Source organism: Dendrobates tinctorius, unplaced genomic scaffold, assembly GCF_039654945.1.
Source record: "Dendrobates tinctorius isolate UK_male_01 unplaced genomic scaffold, ASM3965494v1 ptg000005l, whole genome shotgun sequence".
Classification (NCBI taxonomy): Eukaryota; Metazoa; Chordata; class Amphibia; order Anura; family Dendrobatidae; genus Dendrobates; species Dendrobates tinctorius.
The window spans coordinates 24,357,993-24,377,982 of NW_027361673.1; the positions used below are offsets into that span (position 1 = coordinate 24,357,993).

A 19,990-nucleotide genomic window follows, 5' to 3' on the forward strand; every position below is an offset into this window, starting at 1 on the left:
TGGCATATATTTCCCCCATCCTGATATATGTACCTTATCCTGGGCCCCATCATGGTATGTATATCCAATATATTGGTATATGTCCCCCATTCTGCTGCTGTTCTTTAACCCCTTAAGCCCCAAGGGTGGTTTGCACGTTCATGACCGGGCCAATTTTTACAATTCTGACCACTGTCCCTTTATGAGGTAATAACTCTGAAACGCTTCCATGGATCCCGGTGATTCTGACATTGTTTTCTCGTGACATATTGTACTTCATGCTAGCGGTAAAATTTCATTCAAATAACTTGTGTTTATTTGTGAAAAAAACGGAAATTTGGCGAAAATTTAGAAAATTTCACAATTTTCCAACTTTGAATTTTTATGCCCCTAAATCACAGAGATACGGCACACAAAAAACTTAATAAGTAACATTTCCCACATGTTTACTTTACATCAGCACAATTTTGGAACCAAATTTTTTTTTGTTAGGAATATATAAGGGTTAAAAATTGACCAGCGATTTCTCATTTTTGCAACACCATTTTATTTTTACGGACCACATCACATTTGAAGCCACTTTGAGGGGTCTATATGATAGAAAATACCCAAAAGTGACACCATTCTAAAAACTGCACCCCTTAAGATGCTCAAAACCACATTCAAGATGTTTATTAACCCTTTAGGTGTGTCACAGGAATTTTTTGAATATTTAAAAAAAAATGAACATTTCAGGTTCAATTTTTTTTATTTTACCAAGGGTAACAGGAGAAATTAGACTGCAAAATTTATTGTGCAATTTGTCCTGAGTATGCTGATACCTGATATGTGGGGGGAACCACTGTTTCAGCGCATGGCTGAGCTCAGAAGGGAAGGAGCGCCGTTTGACTTTTTCAATGCAAAATTGCCTGGAATTCAGATCGGACGCCATGTCACGTTTGGAGAGCCCCTGATGTACCTAAACAATGGAAACCCCCCACAAGTGACCCCATTTTGGAAACTAGACCCCCCCCCAAGGAACTTATCTAGATATGTGGTGAGAACTTTGAACCCACAAGGGCTTCACAGAAGTTTATAATGTACAGCGGTACAATTAAAAAATCATATTTTTTCCACAAAAATGATCTTTTCACCCTCAATTCTTATTTTTCCAAGGGTAACAGGACCCTAAAAGTTATTGTGCAATTCGGCCTGACTATGCTGACACCCCACATGTGGGGGTAAACCACTATTTGGGCGCATGGCAGAGCTCCGAAGGGAAGCAGCACCATTTGACGTTTTTGGCTGGAATTGAGATCGGACACCATTTCGCGTTTGGAAAGCCCCTGATGTACCAAAACAGTGAAACCCCCCCACAAATTACACCATTTTGGAAACTAGACCCCCAAGGAACTTATCTAGATGTGTGTTGAGCACTTTGACCCCTCCAGTGCTTCACAGAAGTTTATAACGCCCGGGCGTGAAAATAAAAAAATCGTATTTTTTCCACAAACATGATCTTTTAGTCACCAATCTTTTTATTTTCCCAAGGGTACCAGGAGAAATTGGACCCCAAAAGTTGTTGTCCAATTTGTCCTGAGTACGCTGATGCCCCATATGTGGGAGAAAACTACTGTATGGGCACACATCGGGTCTCGGAAGGGAAGTAGTGACGTTTTGGAATGCAGACTTTGATGGAATGGTCTGCGGGTGTCATGTTGCTTTTGGAGAGCCCCTGATGTACCTAAACAGTGGAAACCCCCCACAAGTGATCCCATTTTGGAAACTAGACCCCCTAAGGAACTTATCTAGATGTATGGTGAGCACTTTGAACCCCCCGTGCTTCACAGAAGTTTATAATGCCCAGGCATGAAAATAAAATAATCGTATTTTTTCCACAAACATGATCAATTAGTCCCCAATTTTTTATTTTCCCAAGGGTAACAGGAGAAATTGGACCCCAAAAGTTGTTGTCCAATTTGTCCTGAGTACGCTGATACCCCATATGTGGGAGAAAACTACTGTATGGGCACACGTCGGGTCTCGGAAGCGAAGTAGTGACGTTTTGGAATGCAGACTTTGATGGAATGATCTGCGGGTGTCATGTGCGTTTGGAGATCCCCTGATATACCTAAACTATTGAAACTCCCCACAAGTGACCACATTTTGGAAACTAGACCCTCCACGGAACTTATCTAGATGTGTTGAGCACTTTGAACCCCCAAGTGCTTCACAGAAGTTTATAACGCCCGGGCGTGAAAATAAAAAAATCTTTTTTTTCCACAAAAATGATATTTTTGCCCTCAATTTTTAATTTTCCTAAGGGTAACAGGAGAAATTGGACCCCAAAAGTTGTATTGAAATTTGTCCTGAGTAGGCTGATACCCCATATGTGGGGGTAAAACACTGTTTGGGCGCATGGCAGAGCTTGTAAGGGAAGGACCACCATTTGACTTTTTCAACTCAGAATTGGCTGGAATTGAGATCAGACGCCATGTTGCATTTGGAGAGCACCTGATGTGCCCAAACAGTGGAAACCCCCCAATTATAACTCCAACCCTAACCCCAACACACCCCTAACCCTAATCTCAGCCCTAACCCTAGCCCTAACCCTAGCCCTAACCCTAGTCCTAACCCTAACCCTAATGGGAAAATGGAAATAATTACATTTTCTTTTAATTTTATTATTTTTCCCTAACTAAGGGGGTGATAACGGGGGGTTTGATTTACTATTTATGACGGGTTTTTATGTTTGGCAGCTGTCACACGCTAAAAGACGCTTTTTATTGTAAAAATAGTTTTTGCATCACCACATATTGAGAGCTATAATTTTTCCGTATTTTGACCCACCGAGTCATGTGAGGTCTTATTTTTTGCGGGACAAGGTGACGTTTTATTGGTACCATTTTCGGGCACGTGACATTTTTTGATCGCTTTTTATTCCGATTTTTGGGACGCAGAATGAACAAAAACCAGCGTTTCATGAATTTCTTTTGGGGGGGTGCGTTTACACCGTTCTGCGTGCGATAAAATTGATAAATATTGATAAAAAAAATTGATAAAATATTCTTCGGGTCAGTATGGTTACAGCGATACCTCATTTATGTCTTTTTTTATGTTTTGTCGGTTTTATGCAATGAAAACTATTTTATATAAATAATAATTATTTTTTTCATCGCTTTATTCTTTTTTATTTTTTCGCTGATGATGCTGTATGGTGGCTCGTTTTTTGCGGGACAAGATGACGTTTTCAGCGGTACCATGGATATTTATATGCGTCTTTTTGATTGCGTGTTATTGCACTTTTTGTTCGGCGGTATGATAATAAATCATTATTTTTTGCTTTGTTTTTTATTTTTATTTTTTAAGGGGTTCGCTAAAGGGGTTAACTAATGGGACAGTTTTATGGGGCAGGTCGTTACGGACGCGGTGATAACAAATATGTGTACTTTTATTGTGTTTTTTTTTTATTTCCAAAAAATGAATTTATTGGGGGAATATTTTTTTTTTTTTCTAATTTATTTGGCGATTTTTTTTTTTAAATTATTTTAACGCTTTTTTTTTTTTAAACTTTATTACATTGTCCCAGGTGGGACATCACTGTCCTGTGACAGATCGCTGATCTGTCACATCACAGATCACTGTGACAGATCAGCAATCTGTCACAGGCACTATACAGGCTTCCTCCTTGCCTGCGCTTTGCAGGCACTGAGGAAGCCGGCTCCCTGCAGGCCCCCGAAGGTCCCCGTCGCAATCTTGGATTCGGGGGCCTGCATGGAAGGAGCCCCCCGCAGCAGCGCTGCACATTGCGTTGCCGTGGGGGGGCTCAGGGAAGCACGGAGGGAGCCCCCTCCCTGCCGATGCTTCCCTTTAACCCCCGGTACACCGTGATCGTGTTTGATCGCGGGGTGCAAGGGGTTAACATGTCGGGGGCGGTCTGTGACCGCCCCTGACACATTGTGCCGGGTGTCAGCTGTCATAATCAGCTGACACCCGGCCGCGATCAGCGGCGCTCACCATGTGGGCGCCGCTGATCGCTATGACGTACTATCCCGTCCCTGGGAATTAAGTCCCAGGGCACATGGACAGGATAGTACGTCATATGGGATTAAGGGGTTAATGTATAGAAAAAAATAAACCATTATACTAACCAGGGGCGTACATAGAAGTCATGGGACTCCAAAGCAGACTTATAATGCACTTCCCGTAGTCGTCCAATTAATATTCTGCACAGTCCATATTCATCCATGTAGTATAATGCATTCCCCACAGTTCTCCATATTAGTATAAAATACAGCCCATATCCTTCATATAATATAATGCACTCCCCATAGTCATCCATAAAGTATTATGCACCCCATACTTATCCATAAAGTAAATGCATGCCCAAAGTCATCCATGTACTGGTATGGCCACTGATTTAAAATATCCATCTTCTGTTCGCACCCCCGCCGCGCATCGTCATCTTGTGTAACCGGCAGCTGACTTCTGTGGGTGACGGGAACTTATGACATCACTGCCATGAGCCCCGTCAAAAACACACCAATGTCAGCTTCTAGCCTCTGGCCAGCATTGTGTATTGTTTCGCACGGTGGTCCATGCGTCGTAAGTCACTTACACTGGATGTGCGTCCGAGGACTGTGTGATTTCGACTGAATGAATGGAATGGAGCTTTTTGCACTTTATTTCATAATACACTTTTTTTAATCACATAGTATTTTGTATGTTGTTTATACATTGTATACACATGTGTACAAAATTTTTGAGACCCTTCTGTTAAAGGAAGAAAAACCCACAATGGTCAATGAAATAACTTCAAAATTACAAATGTCATTTTCAATTTTACTCAGACCAGCCTTTCTGACACTGGGCAACACATTGCGCTCCACAATGCCTTGATACTCCTGAGATTTCATGGTAACCTGCACAGATTCAAGACACCCTGTGTGAATGTGGCACAGTATCCCTAAAACTTAACAGAGCCTTCTCCATGTTGTACAGTAGGTACAATGTTCTCTTCTTTGTATGCTTCATTTTTGCATCTGTGAACATAAAACTTATGTGACTTGCCAAAAAGCTTCAGTTTTGTCTCATCTGTTCAAAATACATTCCCACATGAGCTGTGGCTTGTCAATACGCATTTTAACCAATTCCTGTCTACTTTTTTACGTTTTGCTTTCAACAGTGCTTTCCTCCTTGGTTGTCTTCCAGGAAGTCCACTTTGCCGGACCTGGTTTATCTGCAGCCAAGTGAGTGTCCCCAATACACTCAGTGAGCGCTACCTTACAACCCTTAAAGACAACAACTGGAGGGCCTCATTCAAATATTGAAGATTAAAAACAGTTTATGTGCTGCTGTCATCTGGTGGCATGGAAATGTTGGGACTAATCCAGGTTTTGTTCTTTTTTGTCAGAGTGAGCCTTTCTGCATTTTCTGTTGACAGGCGATAGCACCTGTCTGTTATAACCCCCCTGTGGCAGTAAATACCAGCTCATACAAGATGCTATTGGAAGGGCAGCAAAACATATCCAGCTAATGCCAGGTGTCAAGCTTTGAAACGCAATAGTTGAAGATTGCAGAGGAATATGGTACACTAGTTTTTTCGGACAGGTGCTAAGGCGCTGAACCTCTCTGACCTTTCCCGGCGCCTGCACACTGCTGTACTTTGCTCTGCCCTCAACAGGGCAGATCAGTATGCCTGTGTAGGAGCCACAACACGAAGCTAGGAAGAGAACGTCATCACTAGAAAATGGGAGGCGCCAGACCCAGACCTGCGACGTCCATGGGACCGGACCACTCTCCCGGGTGAGTATAATAAAACCGGATAAACTCAACTTCACTGCCACAAAATGGCCTGCTTTGATCAAATCAGTGATATTCTTGTTGACTCAGGAGAAAGCGTTAACTATGACAAGGCCAATGATATCACTCTATCATGCTGATTGAATTACAAGAAGACTGGTTGCTTTAAAATGGTGGTACATGAAATCATAGTCTTCTGTTAACCAAGGAACCATGTATAGTCATGATTGCTTTGCATCGAAAGAGGTTTACAGGCAAGGATATTGCTTGATGTAAGATTGGTTTAGTGGCAATCATTTATTGCATCATCAAAAACTTCAAAGCGTACAACTGCCATGAAGAAAGCTTCAGGGTGAGCAAGTGAGATCAGAGTGCCAGGACCGATGCATAGAGAGCATTCAGTGACTTAACATCAGTCCAGGGCTTGCCCAGAAATGGCAGCAGGCAGCTGTCAGTGCATCTGCACGCACAGTAAGCTGAAGGCCTTAGAACTCTGGCCTGATGTCAAGAAAGGCAGTACAAAACTACCTAATCTCCAGGAAACATACCGGAACTGATGCAATGTAACAAAGTATATATTCCCTAACAAAGGATACTCTCCACAGATTATAAAGAGTGAATAAGAGACAAGAGAGTTTAAATATTATTGTAACTGCATAGATTAACCTCAAAAGAGTGAATCTAAATTGAAGATGAAACGCACGTGGGGGCTTCAGCGTAAAGGTTTAGCATACTAATCATGGGTAAGAGGCTCTCTCATCATTCCTTTACATGCACATGTGGCGCTTTGTAATTATTCAATAATGTGTTTGGCAATATCCCCATACCTATACACTGACTAGGTTATATTTATAAGGATTGGAATTTGTCAAACTTCACATTACTTTCTCTTTTCTCATTTTAGGAAATTTTGTGAGGTAACCTTAGTACATGTATATATTATTGCGTTCAGCAACAAGTATTGTGATATAAACTCTGACCCGGGTGTCTAGGGTTTTCCCACTTGTCCTTTTATACTGTATGCCCCCCGTTACTCCATGGTTGCACTGCTGCAAGCCTATTTTTTACTATGAATATTTTGATGTATGGATTTGTTCACACTACTATTGTCTTGATTACCGTATGTGTATTTATTGATTAATAAAAATAATTTTGTACCTTTTAACATGTTTTTAATTTAGATACACTCTGATGAGGTTAATCCATACTATTACAAGGATATTTAAACTCTCTATGTCTCTTACTCTCCAATAAATAATCAAGGACATTCTGCAGGAAGTACAAGGACTGGACTGCAGAGGAGTAGGGCAGCATTATTATCATTGATTAAACCCTCTTTAGACTCTGGGACATCTGGAAGAATGATTGTCTAGAGAAGAAAAGGTGAGCACTACCATAAGTCTTGTGTCATGAGAACAATAAATCATCCTGGGACCATTCATGTGTTGAGTTGCTTTTCATCTAGCAGAGTGGGCTCACTCACAATTTTGCCTAAGAACACTGCCATGAATAAAGAATGACATCTAAACATCTTCCAAAAGCAACTTCTTCCAACATCCAGGAGCAATTTGGTGATGGCCAAATGTTTTTTTCCAGCGTGATGGAGCACCATGTCACAAAAGAAAAAAAAAGATAACCAAATGACTTGGTGAATAAAACAATTAAATTTTGAGTGTATAGCGAGGAATCTCTGCAGATCTTAATCTCATTGAAAACCTGTGGTCAATTCTCAAAAGAGGAAGGACAAAAAAAACACAGAAATTATGATAAACTCCAAGTGCTGATTAGGCAAGAATGGGTTACCATCAGTCAGGATTTTGCCCAGAAGCTGACATCCAGCATGTCAGGGCAAATTGCAGAAATTTTGAAAAATAAAGGTCAACAATGAGTGTTTGCATAAACTTGATATATTTGTGAAAAGTTTAAAAAAACTTATGAAATGCTTATAATTGTACTTTAGTTACCATAAAAACATTTCACTAAAAGACAAAACTTTCTGAAAACAAAAATTTGTGTTAGTCCCAAAACTATAGTGTCAGTCACAAAATTAAACACCTTGACAATGCATTATTCCAAAGCACATTATACCCTGTGATCTTAAAGTGTTAATATCCAGTATGTGCATTTTTTCCAAATGATATAAATGGATGAAAAAAAAAAAGTTTATACAGTTAAACAAAATAGATTAAAATATATACATAGAACATGTGTCAATTTACAGTACATTTATTTTGCTATAAAATACTAAAATGAAAGCATACTTTCCAAAGCAACAGAATTTCCTTGGAATAAAAAACTTTTTTTTTTTAACTTTAGTTTCTTAATAACTTTCTTTTCATTCGCTGTGACAGTGGGATCACTTCCAGAAGTTAATGGAGACAAGAGAAAAGAAATATACACCTCTATCTAGCATGGACATATGACAGCCTTGTCTGTGCCAGGCAAAATTACATCTCACCGGGGAGCCGTAAAGATACATTGGGATGCTTATCTAAACCTAAAAGTGGAGGAATCAAGTAAGTGGAGAGAAAACAAAATCTATCATGATAAAGATGAGAAAAAAAAGGTCCTGGGAATAAAAAAAAAGGCCAATATCCAGTACAGCAAAATTATCCTTACTAAACATTTAAGTGCTGAAATTTACACTTACCAGAAATAATGTAATTTCTAATAGTGTGCATAATTTAGAGACTTGTCAGGAGTCACAAAATTAAGACACAGCTCTTAATTTCGCCAGAATTCTAACGTAAAAGCTTTGATGCATCGGGCACCAAATGTTAATATCCATATAGTATATTTTGTATTGCACTATTCCTGGTAACTACCGCTACTCCAGAAAGAAGAAAGCTATATTATTACCCATGTAATAATTTTTTAAGGGTCATTTTTATCACTGTTTGTTATATATTAATATTTGGTGTAATAAAATTATACATTTTTTATAATCTATTGTATGGAACTCCATTTTTTGGTCTTTTGCATTACTAGCATAGCCTTTGGGTAGCCAACCTGTCAGTTAATATCCAACCCATTTGACACCCTTGAAACATTACTTGGAATATCGGCCATACCAGAACGTCTGGACAGTTGGCAACCATAAACTGGGGGATAGCAATGGTGCAGCAGGGGGTCAGTAAGGCTCATATTTATATAAATCAAACCAAGGAAGGAAAAAAGTAAGCCTGGAAAACCCCTTAAAAGATACTGTGAACATGACTAAGTGTTAGAATCTGTTCAGTTTGTGACTATCCGCCATTTTCTTGTAGTGTTCTGGCTGCTGTTCTTTTTCCCCTGGTGCTGGGTTTGTCTTGGGTCAGGTGATTGTATCATCCTTTATTAACCTGCACTTGTCTCCCATTCCTTGCTGGACAACACTGTTAATCCGCTCGAAGTCTGGCTTAGAGCCTTGCTTTGCCTTCTGTGTGTTTATTTAGTGCAGTGCTGGGACCTCTGGTTCTGCTAGTCTTAGTTTCTGTTTTCAGTTTGTTTCTGCAGCCTTCTCTTTGTTTTCTATTAGGAGGTTACCTGTTTTTTGTACCCAGTCCTTGGATCTTTCCGGGACCCCCTTCCCCCTATCTATAGGTCTTCGCTTGAGATTAGCCTAGGATCGTCGGTGGGTCTATTCACAAGGAATGGGTTGCCCACTCCATCGTAGGGTATCAGCCTAGTCGCAGTGCAGAGTCAGTTTTCCCCCTTCTACACTAGTCCTGTGCTGCAGAACAATAACACTAAGGATATCAGCCAAGCCAGACACACCCATCTGTAGACTGCTGTTTCAGAGTTCTTGCTCCTCATCAGTACAGCACAGGGTATTGTTTGTTTAGATGAAATGCTGTACTAGTCTTGCAAAGTCTAGTCCTTGATGACTGAATAGCATAATCTCCAATGTTTTTTTTCTTACTGACAGAAATTAAAAGTGATCCATCTTTCAGGGTGACTGCACGGACCTTCTTTTCTTCAGAGATCTTAGTTGGAGCAAAATTAGGAGTGTAGCAACGATTATTGCATGTGAGAAAACAGGGTTACGTAACAGTAGATCTATCACTTTGATTGGCTGAATACACTTTAATGAGCACACCTGGCAAATTATATTTAAGTGGATCCATGAGTGTAAGTGCTGTAGGTACCCTGCCTCTCACCTATAGGCACCTTCGCTGAATTACAAGGAGCAGTGACACTATTCTAGTGAGATACAATTAACCGTATCTGAGACCACTGGTGAGATCACAGTGCCCTGGAAGGTCATATAATGCATGTGAACAAAAAGGCAGCACCGGAAAAAGCATTGAATGAACTCCATAATATACGAGACATCATCCAAGGATTTCATTATATAGCCTACTCCTTATTCATTTTTACAGCTGAATAGCTCCTAAGAGCATGAGAATATCTCACATTTTACAGTATGGCGTATTTCAATGTCTCACCTCTGAGTTTATAGACTTCTCCACTGGCAGAAGATAGAACTATCATGTAGGGGGCCTCATCGCTCATTGAAATCACAGATCCAGCAAGAGACAAAAATCCTCGTGGCTTCTGAGTTTTGCTTGCCTCAGTGACAAAATATTGCAGAATTCCAGAGTCAAAGTCCAATATAAAGTATCTGTAAACCAGAACATGAGAAAGAACATTATTCTACATCACTAATATATTAGTAATGCTGATACATGTGAAAGCACATTATATTATGGCCGTAGAATCCCAAAGAGACCCTTCAGTCAAAATTGAAAATTTGAATATGCATGGGAAAAGACAATTGGGCTAATTCATTAATGATTTTATGTCACAAAAGTGGTGTAAATGCTATAAAGAGTCTCAAAAAATTTGCACTCAGCAGAATTGCGCAAAAATTTGTGACTTTTGGCCCTTTAACGCCGCTTTTGATCAGATCTCTAAAAAAAATGATGAAGCTGGGGAGGAGCCTGTATGGGACGGGCTGTAGCTACACCTACCCGGCCAAGTCATCAAATCTGCTTGCATTTTCTGCTCCACAAATGCTACTCTAGTCAATGACCGGTGTAGCATATCTAATATTAAAATATGGTAGGCACTAAATAATATAATAGATGTAGAGAGAGAACCAAGTACTCCAATTCTAATTTTATATATTTCTTATATTATGGGCAGCATGGTGGCTCAGTGGTTAGCACTGCAGCCTTGCAGCGCTGAAGTCCGGGGTTCGAATCCCACCAAGGACAACATCTGCAAGGAGTTTGTATGTTTTCCCCCAAAGACATACTGATAGGGAATTTAGATTGTGAGCCCCATCAGGGACAGTGATGATAAAGCGCTGGGGAATTTGTTAGCGCTATATAAAAAAATTAAGATTATTATATTTTGTATTTTATTCTGAAATACATATGTACACAAATATTTTGAAGGACGTGCTTAAGCTCATGTGACAGAAACGTATGTATTAGATAGATAGATTCACAGCTAACTTATTCTGCAGCAAGAAATGTCCAGAGAAACAGAGCCTATAAAAGCCAATATGTGCAAAAAGTTGAAAACCCAAATGTAAAAATTATTTTTAGCTTAAAATCCATATGTTTAAATACGTACGGTATGTCTTACATCATCCACATAGCATCCCCCCAATTGCGCAAATGCAGGTGTACTTCACTCTGCCCTGCTGAGGTCAGAACAAAGTACTGTAATGTATAAGCACAAGGGGAGGCCAAAGTGTGCCGACCTGGAAGTAAAGCTGACGCTTGCGCATTACACTACTTTGCTCTGACCTTTAAGAAAAAAGAATAATTGCCCAGAAATGTGTCTATATATCTATTGATAAATAGATATGTATTAATCTACAAAAATGGTCTCTAAATGCCTTAAAATATTCCAAACTACTTTCAAATGTCTTATTTTTATATTTTCCACAGCCCTCTGCTGGCTAAACATCACTGCTTCAGTAGCTGCCTTAAATTGCATTTATTGGTGTAACAGAAAAATCAAAGATAGATGTGCTGTCCCAAAAACCTACCGCATTCCTAGCTTATGTTTGTTGCACAATGATTCCCAATTGTTGATTTTTAATTTTTGTTTTTTCCTCCCCTTCTTCCAAGAGTCATACATTTTTACTTCTCTATTGAAGTACAGTACAGACCAAAAGTTTGGACACTCCTTCTCATTCAAAGAGTTTTCTTTTTCATGACTATGAAAATTGTAGATTCACTCTGAAGGCATCAAAACTATGAATTAACACATGTGGAATTATATAATTAGCAAAAAAAGTGTGAAACAACTGAAAATATGTCTTATATTCTAGGTTCATCAAAGTAGCCACCTTTTGCTTTGATTACTGCTGTCAGAGACACCGCACTGCACTTGCTCATAGAGCCAGTGCACGTGTCCTGAGTACAGAAGCAGTGCTAAGAGTTACCTGGGGAGCAGGGCAGCAGAGGTGACCATGCGTGCTTCAGGCTAATAGTGTCAGGGTCCAGTCAGCGCTGGCAGGTAAAGAAGCATAGGACCTGCGGACACTGAAACTGAATAGTCTGCACGGGACCTATGGTCATGTGACTGCAAGGGGGCGGGGCTTAGCGTCCTGTATTCAGATAGGACAGGACACCATACAACAACTCAGAGTCAGGCAAAACAGTGGTCACAGCAGTACGGGCAAACGAGGCACAGGAGCGACAAACAGACGGGTAGTCAGACAGAGCCAAAGGTCATACACAAGAGGGCGACGTGGTACCAAGGGGACGAGCAGAGAGGAGTCGGGTCACAAGCAGAGAGTCATACACGAGAGGTAGCGCAGTACAAGAGGGTCAGGCAGAACTCGTAACAGGGACAGAACCAGATCACAACCGAACAAGCAAGCAAGATATCAGGCACAAGGCACACGTATACAAGAGGTCACTTAACTCAGCCGAGGGCAGGAGTATAACTGACACCGGACCCAGGTCCAGTGAGCACTAAATAGCCTCCTGCTGCCAGAGAGAGGCAGCACAATTAACCCATAGTCTAACCAGGACGGGTCAAAGCGAAATCCCGTCCTGGATCATGACAGTACCCTCCTCTCAATGGGGGGCCACCGGACCCCCAGGTCTCTCAGGGTACTTGGCGTGAAAGGCTCGGATCAACCGATCCGCATGAACTGATTGAGCAGGAACCAACGAGCGTTCCTCAGGACCATAGCCCTTCCAATGTATCAGATACTGAAGGGCGCGACGGACCAACCTGGAGTCGACAATTCGTTCCACCTCGTACTCAGCCTGCCCATCTACCAGAACCGGTGTCGGGGAAGATGATGATCCCTCCCCACTGGACCTCACAGGTTTCAAAAGGGCCTTAAGGAAAACATTAGGGATCCTTAGAGATGGCGGAAGACTCAACCGAAAAGCCACCGGGTTAACTGCTTCGGTAATTACATAGGGACCTATAAACTTGGGTCCAAGCTTCGCAGAGGGGACCTTGAGCCTTATATTTTTGGTGGATAACCATACCTTATCTCCGACCTGAAACACTGGACCCACGGATCGTTTTTTGTCCGCAAAAAATTTAAATTTGTCCTGGGCCTTCGTAATGTTATTCTGGACCTCCCGCCATACCTCCCCCAACCACTGGATCGTCTCGTCCGCCCCAAGACACCCAGAATTCAAGCGGGAGAATTCTCCAAAATGAGGATGAAACCCATAATTGCAAAAAAAAGGAGATGTACCCGTAGACTGGTTAGTGCGGTTGTTAAATGCAAACTCAGCCAATGGTAACACAGAACACCAATCATCCTGTCGGGCTGAGGTCAAACAATGCAGAATTTGCTCCAGAGACTGATTGGTCCGCTCAGTCTGCCCATTAGTCTCTGGATGGTAGGCGGATGAAAAGGACAGACCAATACCCAACCTCCTACAAAAAGCTCTCCAAAATCTGGACACAAATTGCACTCCCCTATCAGACACCACATTCAGGGGTACCAAATACAACCGCACCACATGCTCCACAAACAATCTGGACAATGTTTCCGCATTAGGTAGAGCTGCCAAAGGTACAAAATGTGCCTGCTTACTAAACCTGTCCACTACGACCCAGACCACGGTATTACCCTTGGAAGGGGGAAGGTTGGTGATGAAATCCATGGACAGATGAGTCCATGGTCTCTCAGGAATTGGCAGTGGTACCAATTCCCCGGCCGGCCGGTTATGGGGAGTTTTCGCACGGGCACAAACCTCACACGCAGACACATACTCCCCAACATCAGAGGCTAAAGAAGACCACCAGAATATTCTAGCAATGGCCTTCCGGGTCGCTGAGATCCCTGGATGTCCACCCAGAACTGAGTCATGGAACTCCTGGAGGACCTTGAGACGAAACTGAGCTGGCACAAAAAGTTTATCCAACGGCTTAGCTGGAGGTGCAAGAGCCTGGGCTTCACGAATCTCCCGTTCCAACACATTAGAAACCTCTGCCACCACCACCCCAGGCTGAAGAATGGAGGATGGAGGTTCCGGGGGGGACACCGGATCAAGACTGCGTGACAATGCATCCGCTCTGATATTCTTGGATCCTGGTCGAAAAGTGATCGAGAAGTTGAATCGGGAAAAAAAAAGTGACCATCTAGCCTGTCTGGGAGTCAACCTTTTAGCTGACTCAATGTAAGCTAGGTTTTTGTGGTCCGTGATTACCGTTATAGGATGAACAGCCCCCTCCAAAAAATGCCTCCATTCTGCAAAAGCCAATTTTACGGCCAGAAGTTCCCGATTCCCCACATCATAGTTTCTCTCCGCAGGGGAGAACTTCTTTGAGAAAAAGGCGCAAGGTCTTAAATTGGTCAAAGTGGCGGGTCCCTGGGACAATACCGCCCCCACGCCCACCTCTGAGGCATCTACCTCAACAATAAATGGTTCAGAGGGGTCCGGTTGGATAAGAACCGGGGCCGACATGAAACATTTTTTCAAAAACTGAAATGCCGCTACCGCTGCGGTTGACCAATTCTTGATATCGGCCCCCTTTTGAGTCATGTCTGTGAGGGGTTTAACCACCTGTGAGAACCCCCTTATAAATTTCCGATAATAATTAGCGAACCCTAGGAAACGTTGCAGACCCTTCAAATCACACGGTTGAACCCACTCGAGAATGGCCTGCACCTTATTAGGATCCATGCAATACCCTTCAGCAGACACGATGAACCCCAGAAAGGACAGTTCCTGAACAAAAAATAAACATTTTTCAAGTTTAGCAAACAGACAGTTCTCCCTGAGCCTTTGGAGAACTGCCCGAACATGTGACCAATGTGAGTCTGTTTATCAGGCGAGTAGATTAAAATGTCATCCAAATACACCACCATAAAACGTCCAATCAAATCGGAGAACACATGATTTATGAAATTTTGGAAGACCGCTGGAGCGTTGGTCAGGCCGAAGGGCATGACCAAATTTTCAAACAACCCTTCAGTAGTGAGAAAAGCGGTCTTCCATTCATCTCCGTCCCGGACTCGGATAAGGTTATACGCTCCACGTAGATCTAATTTCGAAAACCACTTAGCTCCGGACAACTGATTGTATAAATCAGGAATAAGTGGAAGGGGATAAGTATTCCTCACAGTTATTTTATTTAACTCACGAAAATCGAGGCATGGGCGCAAACCACCGTCTTTTTTTTTTACAAAAAAGAACCCTGCCGCCACAGGAGAAACAGAAGGACGAATATGTCCCTTACGGAGGCTCTCGGAAATATATTCCTTCATCGCAGCCCGTTCCGGACCCGAGAGGTTATACAGGCGGGCTTTGGGCAATTTAGCACCTGGAACCAGGTCAATGGCACAATCAAATGGGTGGTGTGGTGGTAAAACCTCAGCCTCTTTTTCAGAGAAAACGTCAGTATAATCTATCAGGCACTCCGGAATGCCTTCTAGACCCACGGACGACACAGACACAGAAACAAGACATTTCTCAGAGCAATAGGGACCCCATTTAACAATGTCCCGAGATTCCCAATTAATCACAGGATTATGCAGCTGTAACCAGGGGAACCCCAACACCAGTCCCGCAGGCAGGTTGTTCATTACAAAACATGAAATATGTTCCTGGTGTAAGGAACTCACTTTAAGGAGAAACTCTTCAGTACAAAACACAATGTCATTCTTAACCAGTGGTGTTTTGTCAATAGCAACAAGGTGAATCGGAGTTTCCAACCTAACTGTCCCTAACTTACACCTGGCCACCAAGTCAGAGTCAATAAAGTTCAATGATGAACCGCAATCCACGAAGGCAGAAGTGGATGTGGAGACACCCCCACAACAAAGTTCCACTTGAAATGACATTTTAGAAAATGCAGAAAAGGGTACCTGAGAGCCTGGGTGATCTCCACGATAATCACCCGGGCTCACTCGCTTGCTGGTTAGTGGCCGGGAGGGGCAATCCTTTTTCCAATGTCCAGACTCGCCACTGTGAACACAGCATTTTCTCACGTGCCGTTGTCTCCTTTCTTCCTCCTTAAGGTTGATGGTTCCCATCGCCGTGATTTTCAATGAAGAACTGGCTCCCCTTCCTTGGGAGAATAATGATGTCTCGGTTTGTATCACTCCCCTTGCCCGTAACCTGCGATCCATTCGGACGGCCTGTGTCATAGCTTCCTCCAGGGCATCAGGTGGGGGGTGGAGAGCCAAGGCGTCTTTCAGATGCTCAGACAGGCCTCTACGGAACAACCCCCAGAGAGCGGCGTCGTTCCAGCAGACCTCAGCAGCCCAGCGTCTGAACTCTGAGCAAAACCACTCGGCTGAGTGTTTCCCCTGACAAACATTCATCAGCCTGTCCTCAGCCATACGCACCCGATCAGGCTCATCATAAATATGCCCCAGGGCCTCAAAAAATGCATCCACAGTCAAACGCTCAGGGGCCGTGGTAGGAAGGGAGAAAGCCCAAGCTTGGGGGGCTCCCCTTAACAGAGACATAATGACCCCCACTCTCTGACTTTCATCCCCAGAAGAGTGTGGTCTTAAGGAAAAAAAAAGCTTACAGCTCTCCTTGAAAACTCTGAAGTCATTTTTATCTCCAGAAAAGGTATCTGGTAACTTCACTGGAGACTCAGGGGAAATTAATGTAACATCCCGAGCCCCCAATGAAAGAACCCCCTGCACCGTGTCAGCGATCAGCTGCTGAGACTGAGCCAGGACTCTTTGTTCTCCAAAGAGTTTCTGAGACATCTGCGTCAGATGCTTAACCTGCTCAGAAAGAGTGCGCACAGGATCCATCACACACACAGGTGAATGGGAGCAGAGAAAAAAAAATGGTATGGGTCAGTTATAATGTCAGAGACACCGCACTGCACTTGCTCATAGAGCCAGTGCACGTGTCCTGAGTACAGAAGCAGTGCTAAGAGTTACCTGGGGAGCAGGGCAGCAGAGGTGACCATGCGTGCTTCAGGCTAATAGTGTCAGGGTCCAGTCAGCGCTGGCAGGTAAAGAAGCATAGGACCTGCGGACACTGAAACTGAATAGTCTGCACGGGACCTATGGTCATGTGACTGCAAGGGGGTGGGGCTTAGCGTCCTGTATTCAGATAGGACAGGACACCATACAACAACTCAGAGTCAGGCAAAACAGTGGTCACAGCAGTACGGGCAAACGAGGCACAGGAGCGACAAACAGACGGGTAGTCAGACAGAGCCAAAGGTCATACACAAGAGGGCGACGTGGTACCAAGGGGACGAGCAGAGAGGAGTCGGGTCTCAAGCAGAGAGTCATACACGAGAGGTAGCGCAGTACAAGAGGGTCAGGCAGAACTCGTAACAGGGACAGAACCAGATCACAACCGAACAAGCAAGCAAGATATCAGGCACAAGGCACACGTATACAAGAGGTCACTTAACTCAGCCGAGGGCAGGAGTATAACTGACACCGGACCCAGGTCCAGTGAGCACTAAATAGCCTCCTGCTGCCAGAGAGAGGCAGCACAATTAACCCATAGTCTAACCAGGACGGGTCAAAGCGAAATCCCGTCCTGGATCATGACAACTGCTTTGCACACTCTTGGCATTCTCTTGATGAGCTTCAATAGGTAGCCACCAGAAATGGTTTTCACTTCACAGGTGTGCCCTGTCAGGTTTAATAAGTGGGATTTCTTTCCTTATAAATGGAGTTGGGACCATCAGTTGTGTTGTGCAGAAGTCTGGTGGATACACAGCTGATAGTCCTATTGAATAGACTGTTAGAATGTGTATTATGGCAAGAAAAAAGCAGCTAAGTAAAGAAAAATGAGTGGCCATCATTACTTTAAGAAATGAAGGTCAGTCAGTCCAAAAAATTGGGAAAACTTTGAAAGTGTCCCCAAGTGCAGTAGCAAAAACCATCAAGCGCTACAAAGAAACTGGCTCACATGAGGACCACCCCAGGAAAGGAAGACCAAGAGTCATCTCTGCTGCGGAGGATAAGTTCATCCGAGTCACCAGCCTCAGAAATCGCAGGTTAACAGTAGCTCAGATTAGAGACCATGCAACAGAGTTCTAGCAGCAGACACATCTCTACAACTGTTAAGATGAGACTTTGTGCAGCAGGCCTTCATGGTAAAATAGCTGCTAGCAAACCACTGCTAAGGACAGAGCAGACAATAAGCAGAAGAGACTTGTTTGGGCTAAAGAACACAAGGAATGGACATTAGACCAGTGGAAATCTGTGCTTTGGTTTGATGAGTCCAAATTTGAGATCTTTGGTTCCAACCACCGTGTCTTTGTGCGACGCAGAAAAGGGGAACGCATGGACTCTACATGCCTGGTTCCCACCGTGAAGCGTGGAGGAGGAGGTGTGATGGTGCTTTGCTGGTGACACTGTTGGGGATTTATTCAAAATTGAAGACATACTGAACCAGCATGGCTACCACAGCATCTTGCAGCGGCATGCTATTCCATCCGGTTTGCGTTTAGTTGGACCATCATTTATTTTTCAACAGGACAATGACCCCAAACACACCACCAGGCTGTGTAAGGGCTATTTGACCAAGAAGGAGAGTGATGGGGTGCTACGCCAGATGACCTGGCCTCCACAGTCACCAGACCTGAACCCAATCGAGATGGTTTGTGGTGAGCTGGACCGCAGAGTGAAGGCAAAAGGGCCAACAAGTGCTAAGCATCTCTGGGAACTCCTTCAAGACTGTTGGAAAACCATTTCTGGTGACTACCTCTTGAAGCTCATCAAGAGAATGCCAAGAGTGTGCAAAGCAGTAATCAAAGCAAAAGGTGGCTACTGTGAAGAACCTAGAATATAAGACATATTTTCAGCTGTTTTACACTTTTTTGTTAATTATATAATTCCACATGTGTTAATTCATAGTTTTGATGTCTTCAGAGTGAATCTACAATTTTCATAGTCATGAAAAGAAAGAAAACTCTTTGAATGAGGTGTGTTCAAACTTTTGGTCTGTACTCTAGATATATGAGGTTTACGGTATATACTCATGTATAAGCCGACCCGAGTATAAGCCGACCCCCCCACTAATTTTGCCACAAAAAAACTGGGAAAACTTATTGACTCGTGTATTAGCCTAGGGTGGAAAATGCAGCAGCTACTGGTAGATTTCAAAAATAAAAATAGATACCAATAAAAATAAAATTAATTAATTGAGACATCAGTAGGATAAATGTTTTTGAATATCCATATTGAATCAGGAGCCCCATATAATGCTCCATATAGTTCATGATGGCCCCATAAGATGCTCCATACAAAATACACCCCATATAATGCTGCACAAAGGTTACTGATGGCCCCATAAGATGCTCCATATAATAATATGCCCCCATAAGATGCTCCATATAACAATAGGCCCCATATAATGCTCCATAAAGGTTATGGCCCCATAAGATGGTCCATAGAATATGCCCCATAAGATGCTCCATAGATTATTCCCCTATAAGATGCTCCATAAAATGCTCCACAGATTATTCCCCATAAGATGCTCCATAGATTAGGCCCCCAAATGCTGCTCCATAGAATATGCCCCCATATGCTGCCCCATAGAATATGCCCCCATATGCTGTCCCATAGAATATGCCCCCATATGCTGCTCCATAGAATATGCCCCCATATGCTGCCCCATAGAATATGCCCCCATATGCTGCCCCATAGAATATGCCCCTATATGCTGCTCCATAGAATATGCCCCCGTATGTTGCCCCACAAGATGCTCCATAGAATATGCCCCATAAGATGCTCCATAGATTATTCCCCCATAAGATGCTCCATAAAATGCTCCACAGAGTATTCCCCATAAGATGCTCCATAGATTATGCCCCCATATGC

The 19,990-nt window shown here is 43.0% G+C and overlaps 1 protein-coding gene across 1 annotated transcript in view; it reads right to left on the minus strand.

The window, feature by feature from the left end:
* OSBPL10 (oxysterol binding protein like 10) overlaps positions 1-19,990 on the minus strand; it is a 664,525-nt gene that overhangs the window by 436,474 nt on the left and 208,061 nt on the right. The window contains exon 2 of the mRNA XM_073568669.1: positions 10,188-10,363. Within this exon, the coding sequence (XP_073424770.1) occupies positions 10,188-10,363 (176 nt within the window). The remainder of the gene's footprint in view (positions 1-10,187; positions 10,364-19,990) is intronic.